At 45.6% G+C, this 18973-nt stretch overlaps 1 protein-coding gene across 2 annotated transcripts in view; it reads left to right on the top strand.

The window, feature by feature from the left end:
* Positions 1 to 17715, top strand: part of LOC135903038 (lysosomal aspartic protease-like) — a 52955-nt gene extending 35240 nt beyond the window's left edge. Inside the window, exons 3-7 of one of the 2 annotated variants that reach the window (XM_065433409.2) lie at positions 1109 to 1232; positions 2055 to 2496; positions 5530 to 5674; positions 15905 to 16003; positions 17348 to 17658. In XM_065433409.2, the coding sequence (XP_065289481.1) occupies positions 1109 to 1232; positions 2055 to 2496; positions 5530 to 5674; positions 15905 to 16003; positions 17348 to 17500 (963 nt within the window). In that variant the 3' untranslated portion in view covers positions 17501 to 17658. Of the gene's footprint in view, positions 1 to 1108; positions 1233 to 2054; positions 2497 to 5529; positions 5675 to 15904; positions 16004 to 17347 lie in introns of both variants that reach the window. The other variant, XM_065433410.2, reaches the window with a different exon arrangement.
* Positions 17716 to 18973: the final 1258 nt, after the last annotated feature.

The raw sequence follows: 18973 nt of genomic DNA, 5'->3' as shown, positions 1-18973 counted from the left end.
TTCTAGTATATTCTATCTGAGATTGAAAACAAGCAGGTGGAGTTGGGTAGGTAATGTATTGCGGGAAACAGATAACCGTTGTTGTAAGGGCGCAAGGACTGCAAAGGGAGATAGACATTGTTGAGGTTGGCAGAGAATCAGGTAATGTAATGGTACAAAATTTGCAGGCATTAGAGGGGGCTCGCTGATGCAAGACAGGGGTAATGGGAGATCAATGGTTGAGGTCTTGGTCATACAGTGGACATGAAAGTTTATGATGATAATAATCATAGCAGAAAGTATGACTAGCTAGTCCTGGCAGTAGCTAAGCCATTGCGTTTGTTCGAGAAGGAACCTTGGAAATAATGGATATCGCTATACCCTTCCTTTACAAATTTTACCGTTCGTTTTGGAACAGATAGATGGAGCGTTACGCCTTCGTTTGCTGCATACCGTGCATACTGTGTGAGAATGGCGGCGTTAAGATAAGTGACGTGGAAAATATAACGTCATAAGCGAAACACACGTCGTAAGGTTAATGCTCCCTTTTGCACGAAAGGTGTTGCATAAGCATTGCCCTCTGGAGAAAGATAAAAGCGATTTTTTTTTTGCCCGCGTCTGCAAATAGCACCACGTGAAGCAAGCGATGCGCGCATACACTCAGCCCGTCAAGCGCCTTTCAAAAGGAGACCGGTTTCTTTAAGATAAGGCGCAGCAGAACAATAGTTGCCGTTTAAGAAGGAAGGGAAGGAGATTGTTCTGTGATACGGGAGAAGTTCAAGGGCACGTATAATAATTTTTCGAAATGGTCGCGTAATACTATTTGCAGACAGAAAATATTTTTTCTCATTGCAACAAAATATGACCACCTTCTCTCTGGTAAACAGCGCCAGAAAACGACGGCCAAATACCCAATGCTTGCTTTAGAGCACGCGAAACACATGCATTGGAGCCTGACTAACGCATCTATCGTGTCCACCTTTCTTTGTCCGTGCTTACTTTTCTGTGTGATGATTACCAAATGGAATACGTACTTGAACCAAGAAAGTAGTAATTCTAATGCTATCATACTGACAATGAGATGTATCGTCTTTAAAGAAGGCGTTTCATTTTCTCGTTTTGTTTTCAGGCTCAGTATTACGGCAACGTAAGCATTGGAACGCCGCCGCAGACCTTCCGAGTAGTGTTCGACACCGGCTCTTCAGATCTATGGGTACCTTCGGCCAGATGTCCCCCGGAAAGTCTGGCTTGTAGTGAGTTGCCTATGCCTTTGTTTCTTAGAATTTCACTCAGAAAGCATGACATATTCGAGGCATGCCGGCAGTAGAGAGGTGCAATTACGGATGCAATGAATATTAAAGACCATGCCGCAGTGGACGTGGTTAAGGCAAACTCCAGGGCCTGCACTCACGAGGACTTGTGCCAACGATTTGTGATGTTGGACGTGTTATTAGCGATAATTATTTAGATAAATTTTCAGGTTTTTAAGTACCAAAACGACGACCTGAATATGATGCACGCCGTAGTGGGGGGCACTGGATTTATTTTGAGCACTCAGGGGTTCTTTAACGCGCACCCAATGCACGGTACACAAACGACCGAGAATCGAAGCTGCGACATCGTACTTCGCAGCCCAACACCATAGCCATTAAGCAACCACGGCGGATTTGTTTGTTTTTGCTTTGTTTTATTCGTGAAGCAACAATCGTTTTTCTTTTTCTGTTTTATGCATGCTGTTTACCGCACTTCGTCGCACGCGGTAACTAATTTACAGAGTTACCAGTATTTTGTTTCTGTATACTGGCGACTAACTGCCAATATATTTATATAGCCACGTGCCGTGATTTTATCCCGTGTGTAGGATTATCTATGCGTAAAATGCCCCATCATAAGCACTTACTGATGAAGATGGCATGGAAAAAGTAATGCACTAATGTGTCGCCTCACAGGATAACGAATTGCTCTCCTCGCGCTCTTATAAATTCATGTTATTGCTTTTCGTTTGTCTCATTACTATGCGTAATCGATTGCTTGACGCAATGAGCAGCGCCGGCAAATTTGTGCGCGCGGAGCAGGGGCCCACGACCGCTATGACTGCTTCGGCTCGGAGACGTACGTGGAGCACGGCCAGCCATTCCTCATCAGCTACGGCAGCGGCAGCATCGTTGGCAAAGTCAGTCGCGACGTTGTGGCTCTCGAAGAATACCGAGTGCTGGGCCAGTACTTCGGCGAGGCCTGGACAATGATCGGCGACCTGTTCATCACCTCCAAGTTCGACGGCGTACTCGGTCTGGGATACCCGCAAATTGCTATGATGCCTGGCCTGCCCCTTTTCGACAACATGATAGCGCAGGGGGTCGTGGCACGACCACTGTTCTCGGTCTACATCAAGAGAGACGCCAGCAGCAGTGACGGCGGTGAGATCCTCTTTGGTGCCGTCGACGATGACCGCTACGATGGGAACCTCAGCTACGTGCCCGTCAGCGAGAAGGGATACTGGCAGTTCGACGTGGACGGGTTGGTCACCGCTTGCTCGCTTCCTGGCACGACACCCTCTTGTCACCAGTCGGTCGTGTTGCATTTTCTCAAGCAGGGCTACGAAAGTCGTGTAATAGTGCAACTATAAGCTGCATTGCGTATACCAGCGGCTTCCAACAGTAGCAATGAAGTCCGAATATTGCCATTAGAGCCTGCTTATTCCCGCAATACAGTTTCGATGCTGCATTACTTGACACTTATAGTGCAGCCGGAGCACTTTGAAACGAGCAGTCATAAATGAAATTAGTCTTGAGGTTGCAGCTTCTGCTCGTCTCCTTTCTTATGCTATTAAAGGGGCTAGGCGGGCAGTGGCGGTAAAGGAATGAGCAGCTAGATTCAAATGCTTGTTCAATGGGGCTGGTTGGTTCATCTTAGAATAAAAACAGGAACAGCGCTACACTGGACGAGTGAGTATAGAGCACAGGACACAGGGCTCTGTCCTACGCTCTATACTCGCTCGTCCTGTGTTGCGCTGTTCCTGTTCCTGCTTGTTTGAATTTTTTCTGGTACAGTGCAGAGTACGGGGCGTTCAGTTTAAGGTAAATATCTGTTAGTGGTAATAGTGGTACTACAGTTGTCTTATAGATAGGCGCTGCAGCTATTCAGTAAGAATAGATTCATATCTGATGGTCAGATGCGGTTGCAGGGCGGATCACTGATGAAATTCGCATCTATCTATGAACGAGAAGAAGGGGAACCTACGGATCCAGTTATTGTTAGTCACAACCATATAAATCCAACAGATAATGAAACCAAGGAAAACACAGGGGACATTATTTGTTGTTTTAATTGAAGCGTAGAGTTGATAAGTTAAAGGGAAAAGAAATTGGGCGACATAGCAACTTGCCGCTGGTGGGAGCTGGACCCGCAACCTTCGTATTACACGTGCGTTGCATTACCAATTGTGCTACGGTGGCGGGCCGTTCCCATGTACAAATTCTTGGGTATTTATGTATGTATGTAATATCTAACCCGATGAGTGCTTAGCCAGCTCCACTCTTGGCCAACTCGTAGTTATTTAAAGGCAGCAGAGCAGGACAGAGAACGTGTGATATTTTCTCCATTTGTCGGAGGCACCAGTCACGCCGATGTATGCCTGGCCAACTCGGCTTAAGTTGGACAGGTTTGAGTATGGTTGTTTTGAATATGTACACGTCTCTGAACACGCAGCGGCAGACGATGAGCTCAGTGGTTGCCGGTACAATGGTGTAAGTACAGTCATCGTTGGCAGCAAGATTACCATCACTATAAGGCAGTGAGGCTGAGCGGACCAAACGATCATCACCATCGCCATCGAAACCTATGACTTTGAGCGTCGTTCGTATGCGATCGAAATGAAGGAAACTGTGAATGATGCAAGATGTGCCCTGCCACTCTGCTAGCACATAATTACTATCAGTGGGTTTCTCATTACAAACTGCCATGGCTGACACACGCAGTAACGGCTGTACTGCAAGGTGGGGTGAATACAATATCGTGTACTTTGCTGTGTTATGAACTTCTGCTTACACGGTAAATCTATAGGTAAGTGCTGCGGGCTTCATACTGTTCAGTGCAGCCCATCTAGCGTCAGGTAACTTTCAGGGAATAAGAAATAAACACGACAAAACTGGGCGCTTCGGTGAAAGCTGAAAGGTGCAACATAAATTAGTGGCCGAATTATGTTTTGTTAACATGATACCAAAGGAAGTGCACTGGGGAAATCAACATCTGTTTGCTCTTCAAAGCTATAATTCATCTTTTAACGCAGTTGAGTTTGCACGCGAGTTAGGTAGACGACGGACTGACATTTACCACACTCTTTATCAATCTTTACCTTCGAATATTCATCGTAGTTTTCTGATTCTCTGTTCTTAAATGCTACTTTCAATTCTTTATTTTGATTTGTTCTTTAAAACTAATTGAGCTAATGTGTCGATTAAAACTTAACGTCTGTGTTCGGCGATCATTCCATGCGCACGAAAAGCTGCCTCGTTAGTGATTATACAAACTAGGGCTAACTTGATTTTCCTTAAGAACAACTGCGATACTTTCCATGTATATTGTGATTACCGCTGTTTTCTTTCATCACTCCGGGAAACTGCTGTATTATGCCAACGATGTACCGAAAGCTGGGTTATGGCCACGTCTATATATCAAGTTATTTTGCACAGAACTGGTGCGAAGAAGACACCTGTATTTAGATTTCTTCACTATAGATTGAAGAAGAGCTAGCTGTAATAGTGCTAGTTGGCCCTATGTGATTATTCAGATGTAATTGGTGCTATAAAACACGACCGTTTTAAAACACTGATGTTCGTCTGTTCTCGCGTGTTCGTCCACTTTTAAGGCTTATCACGTTTGAGCATTTTACTAAATGTAATTAAGAGGGATCCCTCGGTCAGCTCGAAATCCCATTTACAGATACAAATATGTGAAACAAAAATGCTGTATACAAAATACAAAATTATATGTATAACAGCAGCTGCAGCGCACCAATATGATATGTTAGTTTGCGATTTACGCGGTAACATTGCATTCTTGCCTGAGCTTTCTTATTCACAAGTTAGTCCAAGGTTTCAGGGAACTCTATGAGATATATCAACGTCGTACGCTCCGGGCTTTCTATTTGATCTAGTTGACAGTACTCTGGCCCTGTCTTCAATGAAGTTTACGAATTTGTAAACTTGGCTTCGTTCTTCAGAAATTTTCCTACTTCCGAAAATATCTGCTCCTGAAAAAATGTATTCGCAACACTCGGTAAATATTTGCTGTCGCTTTTTAAATGTAATCAATCATATCAACGTTGTTACACTGGATGGCCGAGCCTCTCTTACCATGTATTAGATAGCAGCTAAAGAGGCAGAATTTGCCGCTCAACACTTATTGTAGTGTCAAACAGCTTAATGGGCTAGTCTGAAATTATTTGTTTTTTTAATAGGCTCGGGTAAATTGTGAGTGAGCTCAAAGAGGAATATAATTTTGCCGACCTCTATAAAAATGACTATATTTGTGCATTTTCTTGCTTTTCAGAATTCAAGTTGGATACGACAGCAGCTTCTGTCATGGTGGTTGCCAGGCTATTGCAGACACAGGCACCAGCGCGATAACTGGCCCCGTGAACGAGATCAGACGGCTGAACCACATGATTGGCGCCACTAAGTCGTCGTACGATTTGGTATGCGATATTATCTGCACTGTCAATACTCGCTCGAAAGGGAGAAGAAAGGTGCATAAGGGCTACCAACTGGAACATGAGCTCTCGTTAATTGCGTTTCAGGCTGACATAAAAAACTAAGCTAGCCAGATAAAAAAGAAGGTATAGAAACTCGTCTTTAACATCTTCTGTTAAAAGAGCAAGCGGATAATCTTGAAAGATGTACATGACTGGGTTCTTTACTTTTGTTCAGATCAAACTACACATAGAAGAACAAATTATGTTCCATTGTACTTGTGAATTTGACTGCCTTAGCAGCACTGAAGTGAACAGCATCGTTGCCGGTATGCAACGTCACCTTTCGTCAGCGATCGCGGACTGAGAGCAGCATAGGGTGCTTCCTACGGGTAATTTTGAGAAATTAAAGCATAACGTCATTTTCGTTGTTATGCGAACAGCATGACATCTGACGACCTCTGACGTACTCCAGGAGGTGCTGAATAACCTCTGAGCGCATCAAAGCGTCTGGGACGCCAGAAAGTCTTAGGAAATAGCATGTGATATTTCTCTCGTCAGACAGGAACACTACATTCCGTGTTCTCTGGTGTTATGCTCTCTATCACCACCAAGCGGTCGCATTCCACCAATGAATTTTTTTTTCATTGGGCGGAGACATGTGCCTCGCAAAGTGAACATGTTTTTTTGTTCTTGTTTTCGTTGCTTATTTTTTATGCTTTCCTCGTTGGTTACGAAACTGTGAGTCTGTCTGCATGAAAACTGCGGACAAACCATGTTGTAGAGTCATGTGGACAGGATAGCTAAGTGAGTGTTGAAATACGACCTCATTCGTAACGATCAGAAGCCGTTTCAGCCACCAAAAGTCCTTTGATTTTACAGGCATCCAAATAATTGTAGAGCGTGGTTCTCTACGTGAGTTAACAAATACATTAACCAGGCGCCGTGGTAGCTTGGTGGCTGTTGCATTGCGCTGCTTGGCTCGAGAACGCGGCAGTGGCATTTCGATCGGGGGCAATATGTAGAAACGCCCGTGCACCTACCAGGATATAAGTGCACGTTAAGAAACCCCAGGTGGTTGAAATTATTCCGGAGATCCCCACGACGGCACGATCATATTGTGTTTTTGACACGTAAAACACCGACATTAAATTTTAATTTATTGTAAATTTAATTAACGAATGTACTATCAGTGTTGACATGTTAGTGATATTGTTGCTAGATAGCGACTTTCTTGTCTGTTGAGTGACAGTTCTTCTATTTAATGCCCGGCGACCTTCTTTAGCGACATGACAGAACGGTTGGCGACATTTTAGCGATTTCGAAGTTAGGAAAGTTGCTTCGAAAATAGCTTTCTGTTTGGCCAGAACTGGCCCTTGCGCCATGAAAATGCATTACTTATCTTCAGCTTTCTAGGACGCACTTTATATACATCTTGCATAATGCAGACGACCCTGTGGGCATCCTCGGTTCCCGCCGCGATCGTGGAAGCTAGACATGCGAACGAGGGCAAGACGTGCGTAGAAAGTTTGTCGCGTGTTATAGACACGCACACAGCGTGTTCGCCGCATAGCGAGGCCCTACAAATGCAAGTTTGGTTCCCCGGCAAGTTAGCGCGCCTGTCTTCCACACCGGCCGCAGCTGCGCGTGGCGCGACCGAGCGCGGCGGCGCGCGCCCTACATTGGAGGTCATCGGTGGCGGCTGCAAATTCTGGCCAACCCGAGATAGCTGATGGTTTCGTGTGCGCTGTATTCTCGTGCGGACTCGCCTCTGGTTACTTAGTGAGCTTTGGTGTTGCGTTGCTAAGCTCGAGGTCGCGGGATCAAACCTCGGCCACGGTGGCCGCTTTTCCGTGGAGGCGAAATGCGAAAACACCGGTGTACTTAGATTTAGGTGCACGTTAAAGAGCCCCAGGGGGTGAAAATTAATCCGGAGTCTCTCAGTTCGGCGTGCCTTATAATCATATCGTGGTTTTGGCACGTAAAGCCCCATACCTTTAATTTTCGCGCGCTTAGTTCGCGTTGAAGCGACAAGCAGTACGAATGGCACTTCTTTCGCCGCTGCTGCCGCTCTTCATCGTGTCAGCGTCCTGAGAGCTAGTGTCCGCGGTCATCGAGTGAGATGTATTCGTGTTTGCCTGTTCAACGTGTCAATTTAGTTATTAAGCGAATCTTAACAGCTGCTTATACGGTCGCTAAAGCTAGCATTCCTAATCATTTGTACAGCTGTCTAATAATTTGCAATCGCGATCAATGCTTCGTCTTTCCGCGGAAACAGCGGCCTCTTTTATCTTAAAAATATATTTCTGCCTTCAACCATGATATTCATTCTTAGAACCGTGCCAACCACACTTCGCATACTCGAGCCCGGCCTTGCTCTTGTTTCTTTCTTTTTTTCCTTTTCTTTTATATGCTTATTTTCTGCTAAGTTCACAATTGATAGTGGGTGTTAGTGCGTTTTTTTTCTGTCCTTTAAGCTTGTTTTGTTCTTGTCGCGTTGAGTAGTCAAAAATAAATTTTGTGAAATCGCTCACCAACCATATTGTTCCTGACAAGGTGACTGAGATGCGAGCACTAGGGCCCTATATCGTAAAACTATTCCAATATGTTTTTATTCCAATCTCCTGACGTCAAATTTCCGTAACCGCCGACGCAAGGATCGGGCGGTCACCCGCAGGATTGTCTGAATAGACCAATCAAACGCTCTCCTCGTTCATAGGAGGTCCCTTCTGTTTGCTTGAAAAACGAATAACATTGCCTACGCTGAGCGGCTTGTCTTATCTAATTCGCTGACAAGAGGCGAGGAGCACGCTCAAGTGGAGAGGGATTCGATGGGGCCGAGCCACTGCACTGAAAATTGATAACCGGATCAAGAGGGTGGTGCCGGCGTCTGCGGTTGGTCCGCATTCCTTACTTAGCTTGCGGTGGCTCGTCGAAAATCGCGGCGGCATGCAACAGAAGCTTAAGAATGACGCTGAAACGGGTCATCGGCAAAGAAGAGTTGGAAGAACGAGGTCGCAAACGTGCCGAAAGTGCTCGAAAACGTTACATGACTACGCAAGAAGCTTTATTATACGCAAATACACCCATGCTCTCCGGCAGGTGCGAGTCGCCAGTGCCTGAGTGATGGGTGGCAGCCATCTTTTATTCCTTTCGGAACGGGGCAGCCTGCGGCTATTGAGAAGAAAATTCAGTTTTGTTCGTCATAATAATGCGTCTTTAATGCGTACACATCACATTGACGCGGTGAGTTTTTGCGGTTTTGTGACGTCGCGTGACAGGTGGGTGAAGTGGGAGCAACCCGGAAACTTTTGACCAATAGCTAAGGGCTAATGGCGAAAAGGGATCCAATCAGAAATAACTATTTTTCTTTCGTTCGATCAAATCATGCATAATCAGTGTGTACACGTCGTATCACATGAGGAGCTATCACGGTTTTTGTGACGTCGCGTGACAGACAGGTTAAGTGAAGGTGGCCCAAAAAGTTTTTGACCAATCGTGGAGTGCTGATTGCATAATTGGATAGAAAAGTTTGGAATAGTTTTACGTTATAGCGCCCTCTGGGCTTTTCGTGAAAGCTTACTTCTCGTCAAGCTAGGAAGTCGTGCACGATTGAGACTTGTACGTAAGGAATTACATGCAATTAATTGCTTGTAATCAATTGCGCTTGTTGGAATTGTTTTAATTTTAAAGATTGCTTTATTTATTAGGTAACGGTCGCTGTAGTTCAATTACTCTTTTTCGGTAACCAATTAGAAGTAACTAGTTAATTTATTGACGAGATAAGCTTTAACAAACGACGGAACATTGAGAACCTGAATTTGACGAAAAATAGACTAGAAGACCCGAGATCGTGTCATGCAGAAGCCCAGCAGCTTCGCAAATACGCACGTCCAGGCAGGCAAACCCTGCGCTGAGAATTCGTTTCTACATCTTGACGCTCCACCACTTTTTGGCCGACGAACTGGACCAGCGCTTGTGTGTCTCAATAGAGAAGGTCACTTAGAGCGTTAATGCCAGGAAACCACATACGGGCGAGCTTTTCAGCTTTTCATTGGCCCAACCAGGACCGTCTTCTCCAAGTTACAGCAACAATCAAGCACTGCGTGCGCTTCATAGACGACTCTGACCCTGAGTAATCACAAATGTCTGCGAACGATTAGAATATACGTTACAATACGCCGTACCTCCCAGCATGCACATCGAGCGAACTGGCTGACCTCTCTGTCTTCCCCTCATTTTCTCCCCCTCGGGTAAGTTTTCAGTGCCACTGATGTCTTGTGCACTACTGATGTCTTCACAACAAAAACGAGGGACGATAACCAAGGAAATGTCTTAATGAAATAGCCAGCGCAGATAAGCTGTATGAAGGGCTGTAGAGGACACAATGAAAGTACCCGGCCATCTCGTTCTGTTTACTGTATCTATGTAATGTTAATAAAAGTTCGTAGGGAAAGTAACGTAGAAGTAATCGATTACTATTCAGTAATTTCTCGATTACTTTTGTGGGGCAGTAATTCGTAACTGTAATCAAAGACATTTTTGGGCGAAGTAATTGTAATTGCAATTGGATAGTTTTTTTTCTGTAAGCTGTACAATACTAGTACTAGTGATAAAGCTACACTGTGCCCTGCAGGTAAGTGTATGCTTAGGCTTACCTGACTCTTTAAATTGATCGCAGAGAGAGAGAGAGAGAGAGAGAGAGAGCGAGAAGTAATAATTGGCTTTCGGCTTTCTACTCTAGACTATTGGGTGCAAAGGTGCTGGTAAGGGGTGACAGGATCGAGGTGGGGTGATGCGATGTTGATCGCATCATCTCTTCATTCAGGTAGGCCCGCCTTCTCTGATTCGTGAGCTCAGTGACCGTGATAAGCAGCGCTAACGCTGCCACGTTGGCTGGTGGTCGGTCAGTCAGCCGCTCCTAGTGTATGGTTTGTTGCTGGGGAAACCCCAATAAACCGCATGCGTTCTGAAATTGTGCAAGAAGTCAAAACGCACTCCAAGCCATCCTTACTACACTAACGAACTGGATGAAAACCGTGAGAGAAACGAGGCCATGCGTTCCCCACTGAGCCTCTGCCCAGCAGAGCACAACAGAGAGAAAGAAAAGTTTGAGCGTGGATCCGCGTTACCTCAAATCCGCATCACCCAAACTTCATTGCTCTAATGAGGGCCCTTTTAAGGTGAATGAATGTCACGGTTACTTAATGCCAGCTTTCAAACGGGTGACCCTTGTCTGCTACAGCAGCTAAGTAACGGCTAATGGAAAGACTCCACTGACCCCAGGGATGGTAGATTCGCTAGCTTTTTTTTTCTTTTACTACGCCTGCATAGAGTGATGGTGGTTGATTTTTCTGAGTTGGCGCACTGCGTTTTAAGTAACGCACTACATTAATCTGCTTCTTCGCCTCTTGAGGCCTTGGAAAGGACATGTATGGTTCTTGCTTCGACAATTAGTTAACTTTTGTTTCATCATCTTTAAGACGCCGCACATAATTAAAATGAAAGGTTTAAATTAAGGTGAACTAAAGCTACCTCAGCTGCGCGGGCGCCTCCCTCTCACATTGAATTGCATTCCGAAGCAAATCATAAAGATCATAAAGCAATAGTTCTTGCACGTTGCGTCCATAGACTCCTACCTTTTGCGGCGCATATATTTTTTGCGTAAATGACAGTAAATTAACGATAATTACAAGCCGTTAATGACAAAATATCAACCTCATTGGTGTGTTGAACCGCGGGCAGTTGTGAGGGTGTTCCGCCTGTTTCTTGCTTTCTTTGCAGATAAATATTTATACAGGGTGTCCCAGCTAACTTTAGCCAGAGCTTAAAAATATGCGAATGCCACGTAGCTGCACAGAACAAAGGTAATGTTGTTTGTCTTCACTTGGAGATACTCAAACTACTTTTTAAATTCCGCACGGGTTTCTCAGAAAGAAAGCTTCGCATTTGAAGAAAACTTCGTCTGGTCCAGGACTCCCTTTCAGGAAGAGCGAGTTAATGTAACAGCGTTGAAATCGTACATATTATTCCAGCAGATTTGCATCGAAGTGAAAGATCAGGTAAATTAAGAGATGATTTCATTGATGTGACACTTGCAGTGGTGGCCAATCCCCCTCGTAGGTACGAGCAATGTTTTTAGGCAACAACAACCACACTTGCAGAGCGGCAATAGTTCGAAAAAAATGAAATGACCAGAGCGGTTTGGGATGGCTTCGATGCAGAGGGATAATGACTGAACATGTGAAGACTGATGAGCTATTTTATCAGTGAGTCGGCAAATGCTACTATTCGGCTCACCATTCGAGGCCCACAACTAAGATGCACATTCGTTGTTGAAACAGAAAGTTGTGGTCATGGAGATGCAGTGATGTCACTATAGGGGCGATGGGGCACGGGGAGGGAGGCGTAGCAAGCAGTCTGCTCGAGGTGCAGCTGGGCAGTGAAAGTGTGAAAGCGCGGGTCGGGGGGTGGGGGTTAAATAACAAGCAATTAATGGTGAAAGAAGCGAAAAGACACCGGGAGACCTAAACGTAAAACTATTCCGATATGTTTTTGTTCCAATCTCCTGGCGTCGCATTTACGCAACCGCCGACGCAAGCATCAGGCGGTGACCCGCAGCGTTACCTGAACAGCCCAATCAAGCGCTCTCGTCGTTTATAGGAGGCCACTTTTGTTTGCTTTCACAACCAACAAAATTGCCTACATTAGCGCTTTCGCTTACCTAATTGGCTGACAGAGGCGAGAAGCACGCTCAAGGGGAGAGGGTTCCGATGGGGCCGAGCGAGCGTACTGAAAATAGATAACCGGATGAAGGAGGAGGGGCCGCTTTCCCTTAGCTTGCAATGGCTTGTCTAAAATCACGGCGGCGTGCCGCGTACAGTTAAAAATGCCGCTAAAACAAATCCTCAGCAAAGAAAAGCTGGCAGAGCGACGTTGTATACGTGCCGAAAGAGCTCGATAAGGTTATTCGGCCACGCAAACAGTTTTGTTATAGGCAAATAAACCCATGCTTTCCGGCAGGTGCAAGTAGCCAGTGCCTGAGCGATCGGCGGTAGCCATCTTCTATTCCTTTCGGAACGGGGCAGTCTCCCGCTATTGAGAAAAAAATCAATGTTTTGTACGGCATAGTGCGAGAGTACGTGTACGGTGAGTGCGAGAGTACGTGTCCGACTGCGATATGTTCGCCGCGCAGTTTCCTGTGTGCTGGTTTTATCATACCGCCACACCGGCGCGGCGCTGACATTGCCGTCCATTTATGTGTTCGTGCCACGTTTGCTTTGCTCGCTATCAATCGTGAATTTTTATTTGTGTATTTATTTTTGCCACCATCGCCTACTCCAGCACTTTAACTGGTGGAATTGGCAGCACTGCTCGTTCTATCGTTATATGCGTTCGTTTGCACAAGAGCCACATCTTAAAGGTGCGGCGTTGCTGTGTCAGCGCTATTGTATATAACTGCAGGAACCAGTGTTTCTAAGGCCCTTGTAACCCAGCTATGCCTGGTGTGCCGACAGAAGACAGACTTCAGATGATTGCTCTTAACCAGTACAATGTGCCCCAGCGTGACATTGCCAGCATTCCAGGGCGCCAGTTGTCGACTGTTAATCGGTTTCTCCAGGCGTACCGTCACGAGGGACGGCTTGGAACTCTACCGCGGGGACACAGACGTCGAGCTACGACAGAGGACCAGGATCTTCAAATCGTTGCATGCGCAGCTGAAGCCCCATTTTTCACATAGAGGGAATATTGGATGAACTTGGTTAGGACGCTAGCTCGAAAACCGTGCGAAGACGGTTGCACGAAGCAAACCTCCGAAATGCCTGCACAAAAACCTGTGCTCTCAGACGCCAACAGGCGCGTACGGTTTTTATTTGCTGAAGAGCATTTGTCATTTACGGCTACGGATTGGAGTTACGTCGTGTTCACAGACGAATCCACATTTTCCTCATGATGGGACCAGCGCCAGCACCTATGGAGAACAGGAAATACCAGGTAAACTTGTTCTCTTATGCGCTGAAATAATACCCTGTTTACTTCAAACACTTAATGCTTTCGTAAACTAGTTCCAGATGCTTTCTAAGCCTAAATAAACAGACGAATCGCGCATCATTATTTGGAATAGGGTGCAATTTTTCCGTCTCAGGTGTTTCCACTTGCAAGGCATCTGTCAACGCTGCCAAATGCACCAAACAATTTTCTTTTGCAGGTTTGAGCCACGTAACCTCCAGCGTGTTGTCAGTAGTTGCCGGTGCGCAGTCAGCGCTTGGGGAGCCCTTTTCAAGGATGGCCTAGGTCCACTCGTCCGCCTAGAAGGCCAGTTCCCCACCGAAGTGTATCGAAGGATCGTTGAGGACGTTATTGTTCCGTACGCTCTTGAAGGCCCGTTCTCAGAGGGCCTATTTTACCTGCAGCATGATCGCAGCCCAATACACATGGCCCAATCAGTAAGGAAACTGACAGAAGAACTGGGCGTGATGCTGCTCGATTGGCCCGCTCAAGGTGCCGACATGAACCTATGTGAGAATATCTAGGGCGCAATGAAAAAGGCTCTCTCCCGCCGATCGCTACAGAGGGGCTCGCAGGATGCACTGTGGGGAGCTGTTCAGAAATAGTGGGAGCGCCTACGGAGCTCTGATATAGCTATGCGCCTCTTCGAAAGCACGCCCCGAAGAATGACGGCAGTCGCTGCGGCTCGAGGAGATGTCACAAAATATTAGAGCACTGTCAACAATTCCACATCTGCAATGGAAAGCTCTTAAATATGAGCGAATAAGGTACTACGTACCACAAGCTCACTTTTCATTCCATAAAAGTCGTGACACAGTCTTCATTTGGAAATAAATGCGTTTCCTTTGTTGTTACTTTTCGCCTGCTATATTTCATGCAGCTGGAATCTGCGCCAGATCAGCATCTTCTAGCACATTTCACAGGTTTCACAGTATCGCGTGTGAATAAAGAAAGCGGTGTTAATCACGCGACATCGTTCTGCTCTGGTCTTTCAATAGTTTTTATTCTTCTAATACTTCAGAAATGGTTGTGAAGAGAATGTCGCTGGAATGCTTGTATTATAGAAGCGAGCGCATATAACGATACAATTGAGTGGCGCGAGCAGTGCTGCCAATTCCAGCAGTTAAAGCGCCGGTGATAGCGAGGAGACGATGGTGGCAAAAATAAATACACAAATAAAAAACCACGCTTGATAGCGAGCAAAGCAAGCGTGGCACGAACAGCTGTTTTTACGGCAATGTCAGTGGCACTCACCGCCCGAATTGAGCATGGCCAGCAGGTTTCGCTGATTGTAGTATCGGCCACGCGCTCCGCTGTTCGCGTTTCATTTGTCCACGATAGTTCATAACATGTTCCGCAGATACAACCGCCTTGCCTGTGTAGTAACTGCTGTACAAATACTTCCCTACCGGGGCCGTCTGTGTTAGCGAATAGCTCAACATATGCATAAATTTGTGTTTTAATTTTCTTACGAAAGCTCCTTTGCAATACCACACTTTCTACTGAGACCATATTCTTCATCACCTAGTCGCCTACTATTTCAGGCTCGTCTTCATTTTTCTCTCGCTTTCAATCTTCCTCCGTCCGAGGTGACTCTTCCAACTTGAAGAATGTGGATAGTCTATTATTGTGTATACCTATGCGGCAACGTATGCAATGTGCACCGCCACCTGGCTATTCATACACTCTGCATACACATGCCATACAAATATCGCCACAGGTCTTTCTACATGCTCAAGTCTTCATTTCTTGCGTTTTATGTGCACTTTTATTTTTATAATGTTACTCTGGACAATCATCCAACGAAAACTACTTGCCCTATTTATTTTCCTAGAAGCTTTTCTTCATAAATAAAAATACGAGCTCCTCTTTCTGCCTTGTTAATACAAATTAAACACGTAACTATGCGCTTTCGATGGAATGATGTGCTGAATTTGGAGTTACTCTGGACATTTCAAAAAGGAATGAAAGTAATTGGTAGAAGCTACAGAACAAACTTCACGCTGAAGCAAGCCATGAGGATAAAATTGTGCTCTGTTGCCGGAAACGAGAAGGAAAGTCGGTTCGCGGCGGGCCACCGCTCCGAGTGCCGCTGACCTCGTGACGCCACTGCGGAGATGTACTGTGCGTAATCTCACAGGAGTTAATGAAATGCTTGTACCGCTCACGGTTATGTACGCCCGAGGAAACCTTTCTTCGTTCTCTTTTATCTCTTTTCTTTTGAAGCTCGTCGTAAACTGCGAAAGCCTCCGTACTTTGCCGAAGATTGCGTTCATAATTGGAGGGAAGCGGTACGTGCTGAGACCAAAGGACTACATCCTCCAGGTAATTTACCTTCCACGCTGCTTTCGACGTCATTTGCTTTGAGTATGGCGTGCCAGTGAATAAGCACGCAGCGCACGCCAGAAGAAACTTCACTAGCGTTTACTTGTGCCACCACTTGTAAAGCAATTGACTTTAATCGCATGCGGTAAATTTGTCTGTTCGTAATAATAAGAAAATAACAATTTATACAGCTTCTGCCGCTATTTGGGTTAAATGTGCGTCTAGAAATAAAACTGAAGTTATAATAAAGATTTGATGGAAACTACTTGCAAGGCGGTAAGTTAAAAATAAGGCAGAGAATCCACTGGAATTGTCTTGGTATGTGTAAGGTTACTTCCAAATTTCAGTTGGCCCAGCCCCAAATTCAAGTTGGCCCACTACCAAACTTCAGTTGGCCCACCCATAAATTTCAATTGGCCTAGTCCCCAAATTTCAAGTTGTCCCACCCCCAAATTTTACTTCGCTCACCCACAAATTTCAGCTGGCCTACCCCTAAATTTCTAGTTGGCCCACCGACAAATTTAAGTTGACCCACGTTCAAATTTCAAGTAGGACCAGCCCCAAATTGAATTTGGTGCATGTCCAAATTTAAAGTAGTCCTGCCCATAACTTTTACGTTGGCCCACACCCTAATTTAAGTCAGCCCACCCTAACTTCAATTGGCCTACCTGGAAATTTCAGTTGGCCCACCTCCAAATTTCAGGTTGACCCAACCCCAAATTTCAAGTTGACCCACCCCCACATTTCAGTTGGCCTACACCTACTATAAGCTTCCCCATTCATCTTCTAAGGAGCCCAATGAGTCTATTTCGGTATTCTCACTTTATTTATTTCTATTTAAATTCTTCCTTATCGCTTATAAAGCTAACAACCATCTACATTTACACTATTATAACAATTAGCTTTCTCAACTTTGCAAATTGCGCATATTTCCGCAGATACAAGGCATTACAGTTTTCGCGTGACAGGCGCTGGAGCACTCAACAACGAATGCTTACGCATTAAAACGCGAACAAGTCTTGTTGCCTGCGGCACGCACTCCAACATTTATGAGAAAGAAATGCATTCTATTGTGCTTTCGCTGAAAGCGCGACACACACAGGATTACGAATCTTGTTCTTTCCAGGGATGTCACCATATTTAGCACTGAAGTGGGCCTGCTTCCTTTCCTGACCTTTAAAAAGCGTTTTGAGACTGTAGTTGAAACATGCGTTCACGTAGCGCTCTGCAGCTTAGAACGAAATATGGCAAGCGCTGCAGAACCAATTGTATTTGACAAAGCCGCTTTCAGCTGTCGCGGCAGGCATTGTGTACAGAGGGGCGTCTTCCGGGCACTTCATACAGTGGGAGCTGGATGGCGAAAAGACGTGCCTGAGCGGATTCATGGGCCACGACACGAAGGCGTCGCTCTGGATTCTGGGAGACGTGTTCCTGGGTCGCTACTACACGGTGTTTGACCGCGGGAACGACCGCCTGGGATTCGCCGAGGCCCGCTGACCGCCTAGTGCCGAGCTCACGGCGTTGGGGCCGATCTGAGGCGCCCGCCTCGTTAACGCTGCCCCACCACAATTGGTCGGTCCGCAATAAACACTAAGTTGGCCTGCGAAGAAATGCGAGCGCCCGCTGGCAATGGCAACTTTCCTTCTGTTTTCGCGAATACGCACTAATGCATATTACGGGAAACCTACAATACCACTAAACACCTTCCGTTCGTGTTTGCAATTAATACGAGTGACTTATGAAGCATCTTTCAAATCATGGTGGAAGTGAGCTGATTGAATGAGCCCAATTGTCTCCCGTGGACAAGAATGGGCGTTCTAATGTTATTCAGAGGTTTACGTAAGCAGCATGGTTTGTTTATTAATTTGTTTACGAAGGAGGATAAAAGCAACGTTTGTGGGACGCTGAAGACATTTACGGACCACAAGTTGTTTCACGTTACTTGTCACTTTTAGAACTTCCTTCTGCCAATCGCCAAGGTATCCAGGCAACTATAGCACTAAGACACTCTCAGTGCTGCCTTGTTACTTGTACTGTGAGAAGTAGTGATGAGCTGGGAAGCCAAAGTACCAGCAGCCGATTTAAAATCAGTAAGCTATCGCAAGTTGCGCCACAATTAACAGAGACATTGGGGCTCCAGGTTAGCAAACACGTTGTGTGTAATACAGCCATAGCTAAAAATCTGCTCGCTGCCATTCGGGATCCATATAAGAAGATTATCTAGGGGCGGTTGTTGGTAAGTACCCTCATATAATGCAAAGAAATGGCCAGAAAAAGAAAGCGACATTACCCTGACATTTTAACCCGACAAATCTCACTACACTCACTCATGTATTCGTCTATCAATTCGTCCTTCATCTAGAAAAACTATTGCGCTACTTAAAAGATAATAAAGTTTTACCTTATATGTTATATAGTCCAACCTCGCTGCCCAACCCTCCGCCTTGACGGTGAGGACTGCTGCCTCCTCGGTGTGTCGGTAGGCTCTTAGCCCATGCCCGCGCAAGCGCCGTGTTCCTGAAGCCTCACGGCGAAGGATATTTTTGCACACTCTTTAGCCATTAGTAAACACGATACATTATTTTAGCGCAGCATCACAGATGATCATTTTACTTAAGACAAAGCTTTTTATAAGACAACATTTGTAGTATATATACACGAAATTCTCACTGAATTTTAAGTGTCACCACTCCTTCCTTTCACATGCACACGTATCATAAAGATTCCAAATATTTTCGTAGCGCCCTCTGGCCTAAGGCGCCCTTGCGCTATAGGAACCTATCGATCGTTGTGGGCTGGCAAATGAATTGAACTTGTCCGTTCATTCGCAATAATTGCGCACAATTGTCATATGACTTCAAGACGAGCACGGTAACCAATACTTCACGGCTGTTTTCTACATAGATCCGCCGTTGTAAGGCAAGAGATGGGCAGAACGTGTCCGACAAACAGCGGCGCAGGTTACCCGGC

Source organism: Dermacentor albipictus, chromosome 1 (genome assembly GCF_038994185.2).
Source record: "Dermacentor albipictus isolate Rhodes 1998 colony chromosome 1, USDA_Dalb.pri_finalv2, whole genome shotgun sequence".
Classification (NCBI taxonomy): domain Eukaryota; kingdom Metazoa; phylum Arthropoda; class Arachnida; order Ixodida; family Ixodidae; genus Dermacentor; species Dermacentor albipictus.
Note: the sequence above shows the minus strand (reverse complement) of the source record. Positions and strands in the feature narration are given on the sequence as shown.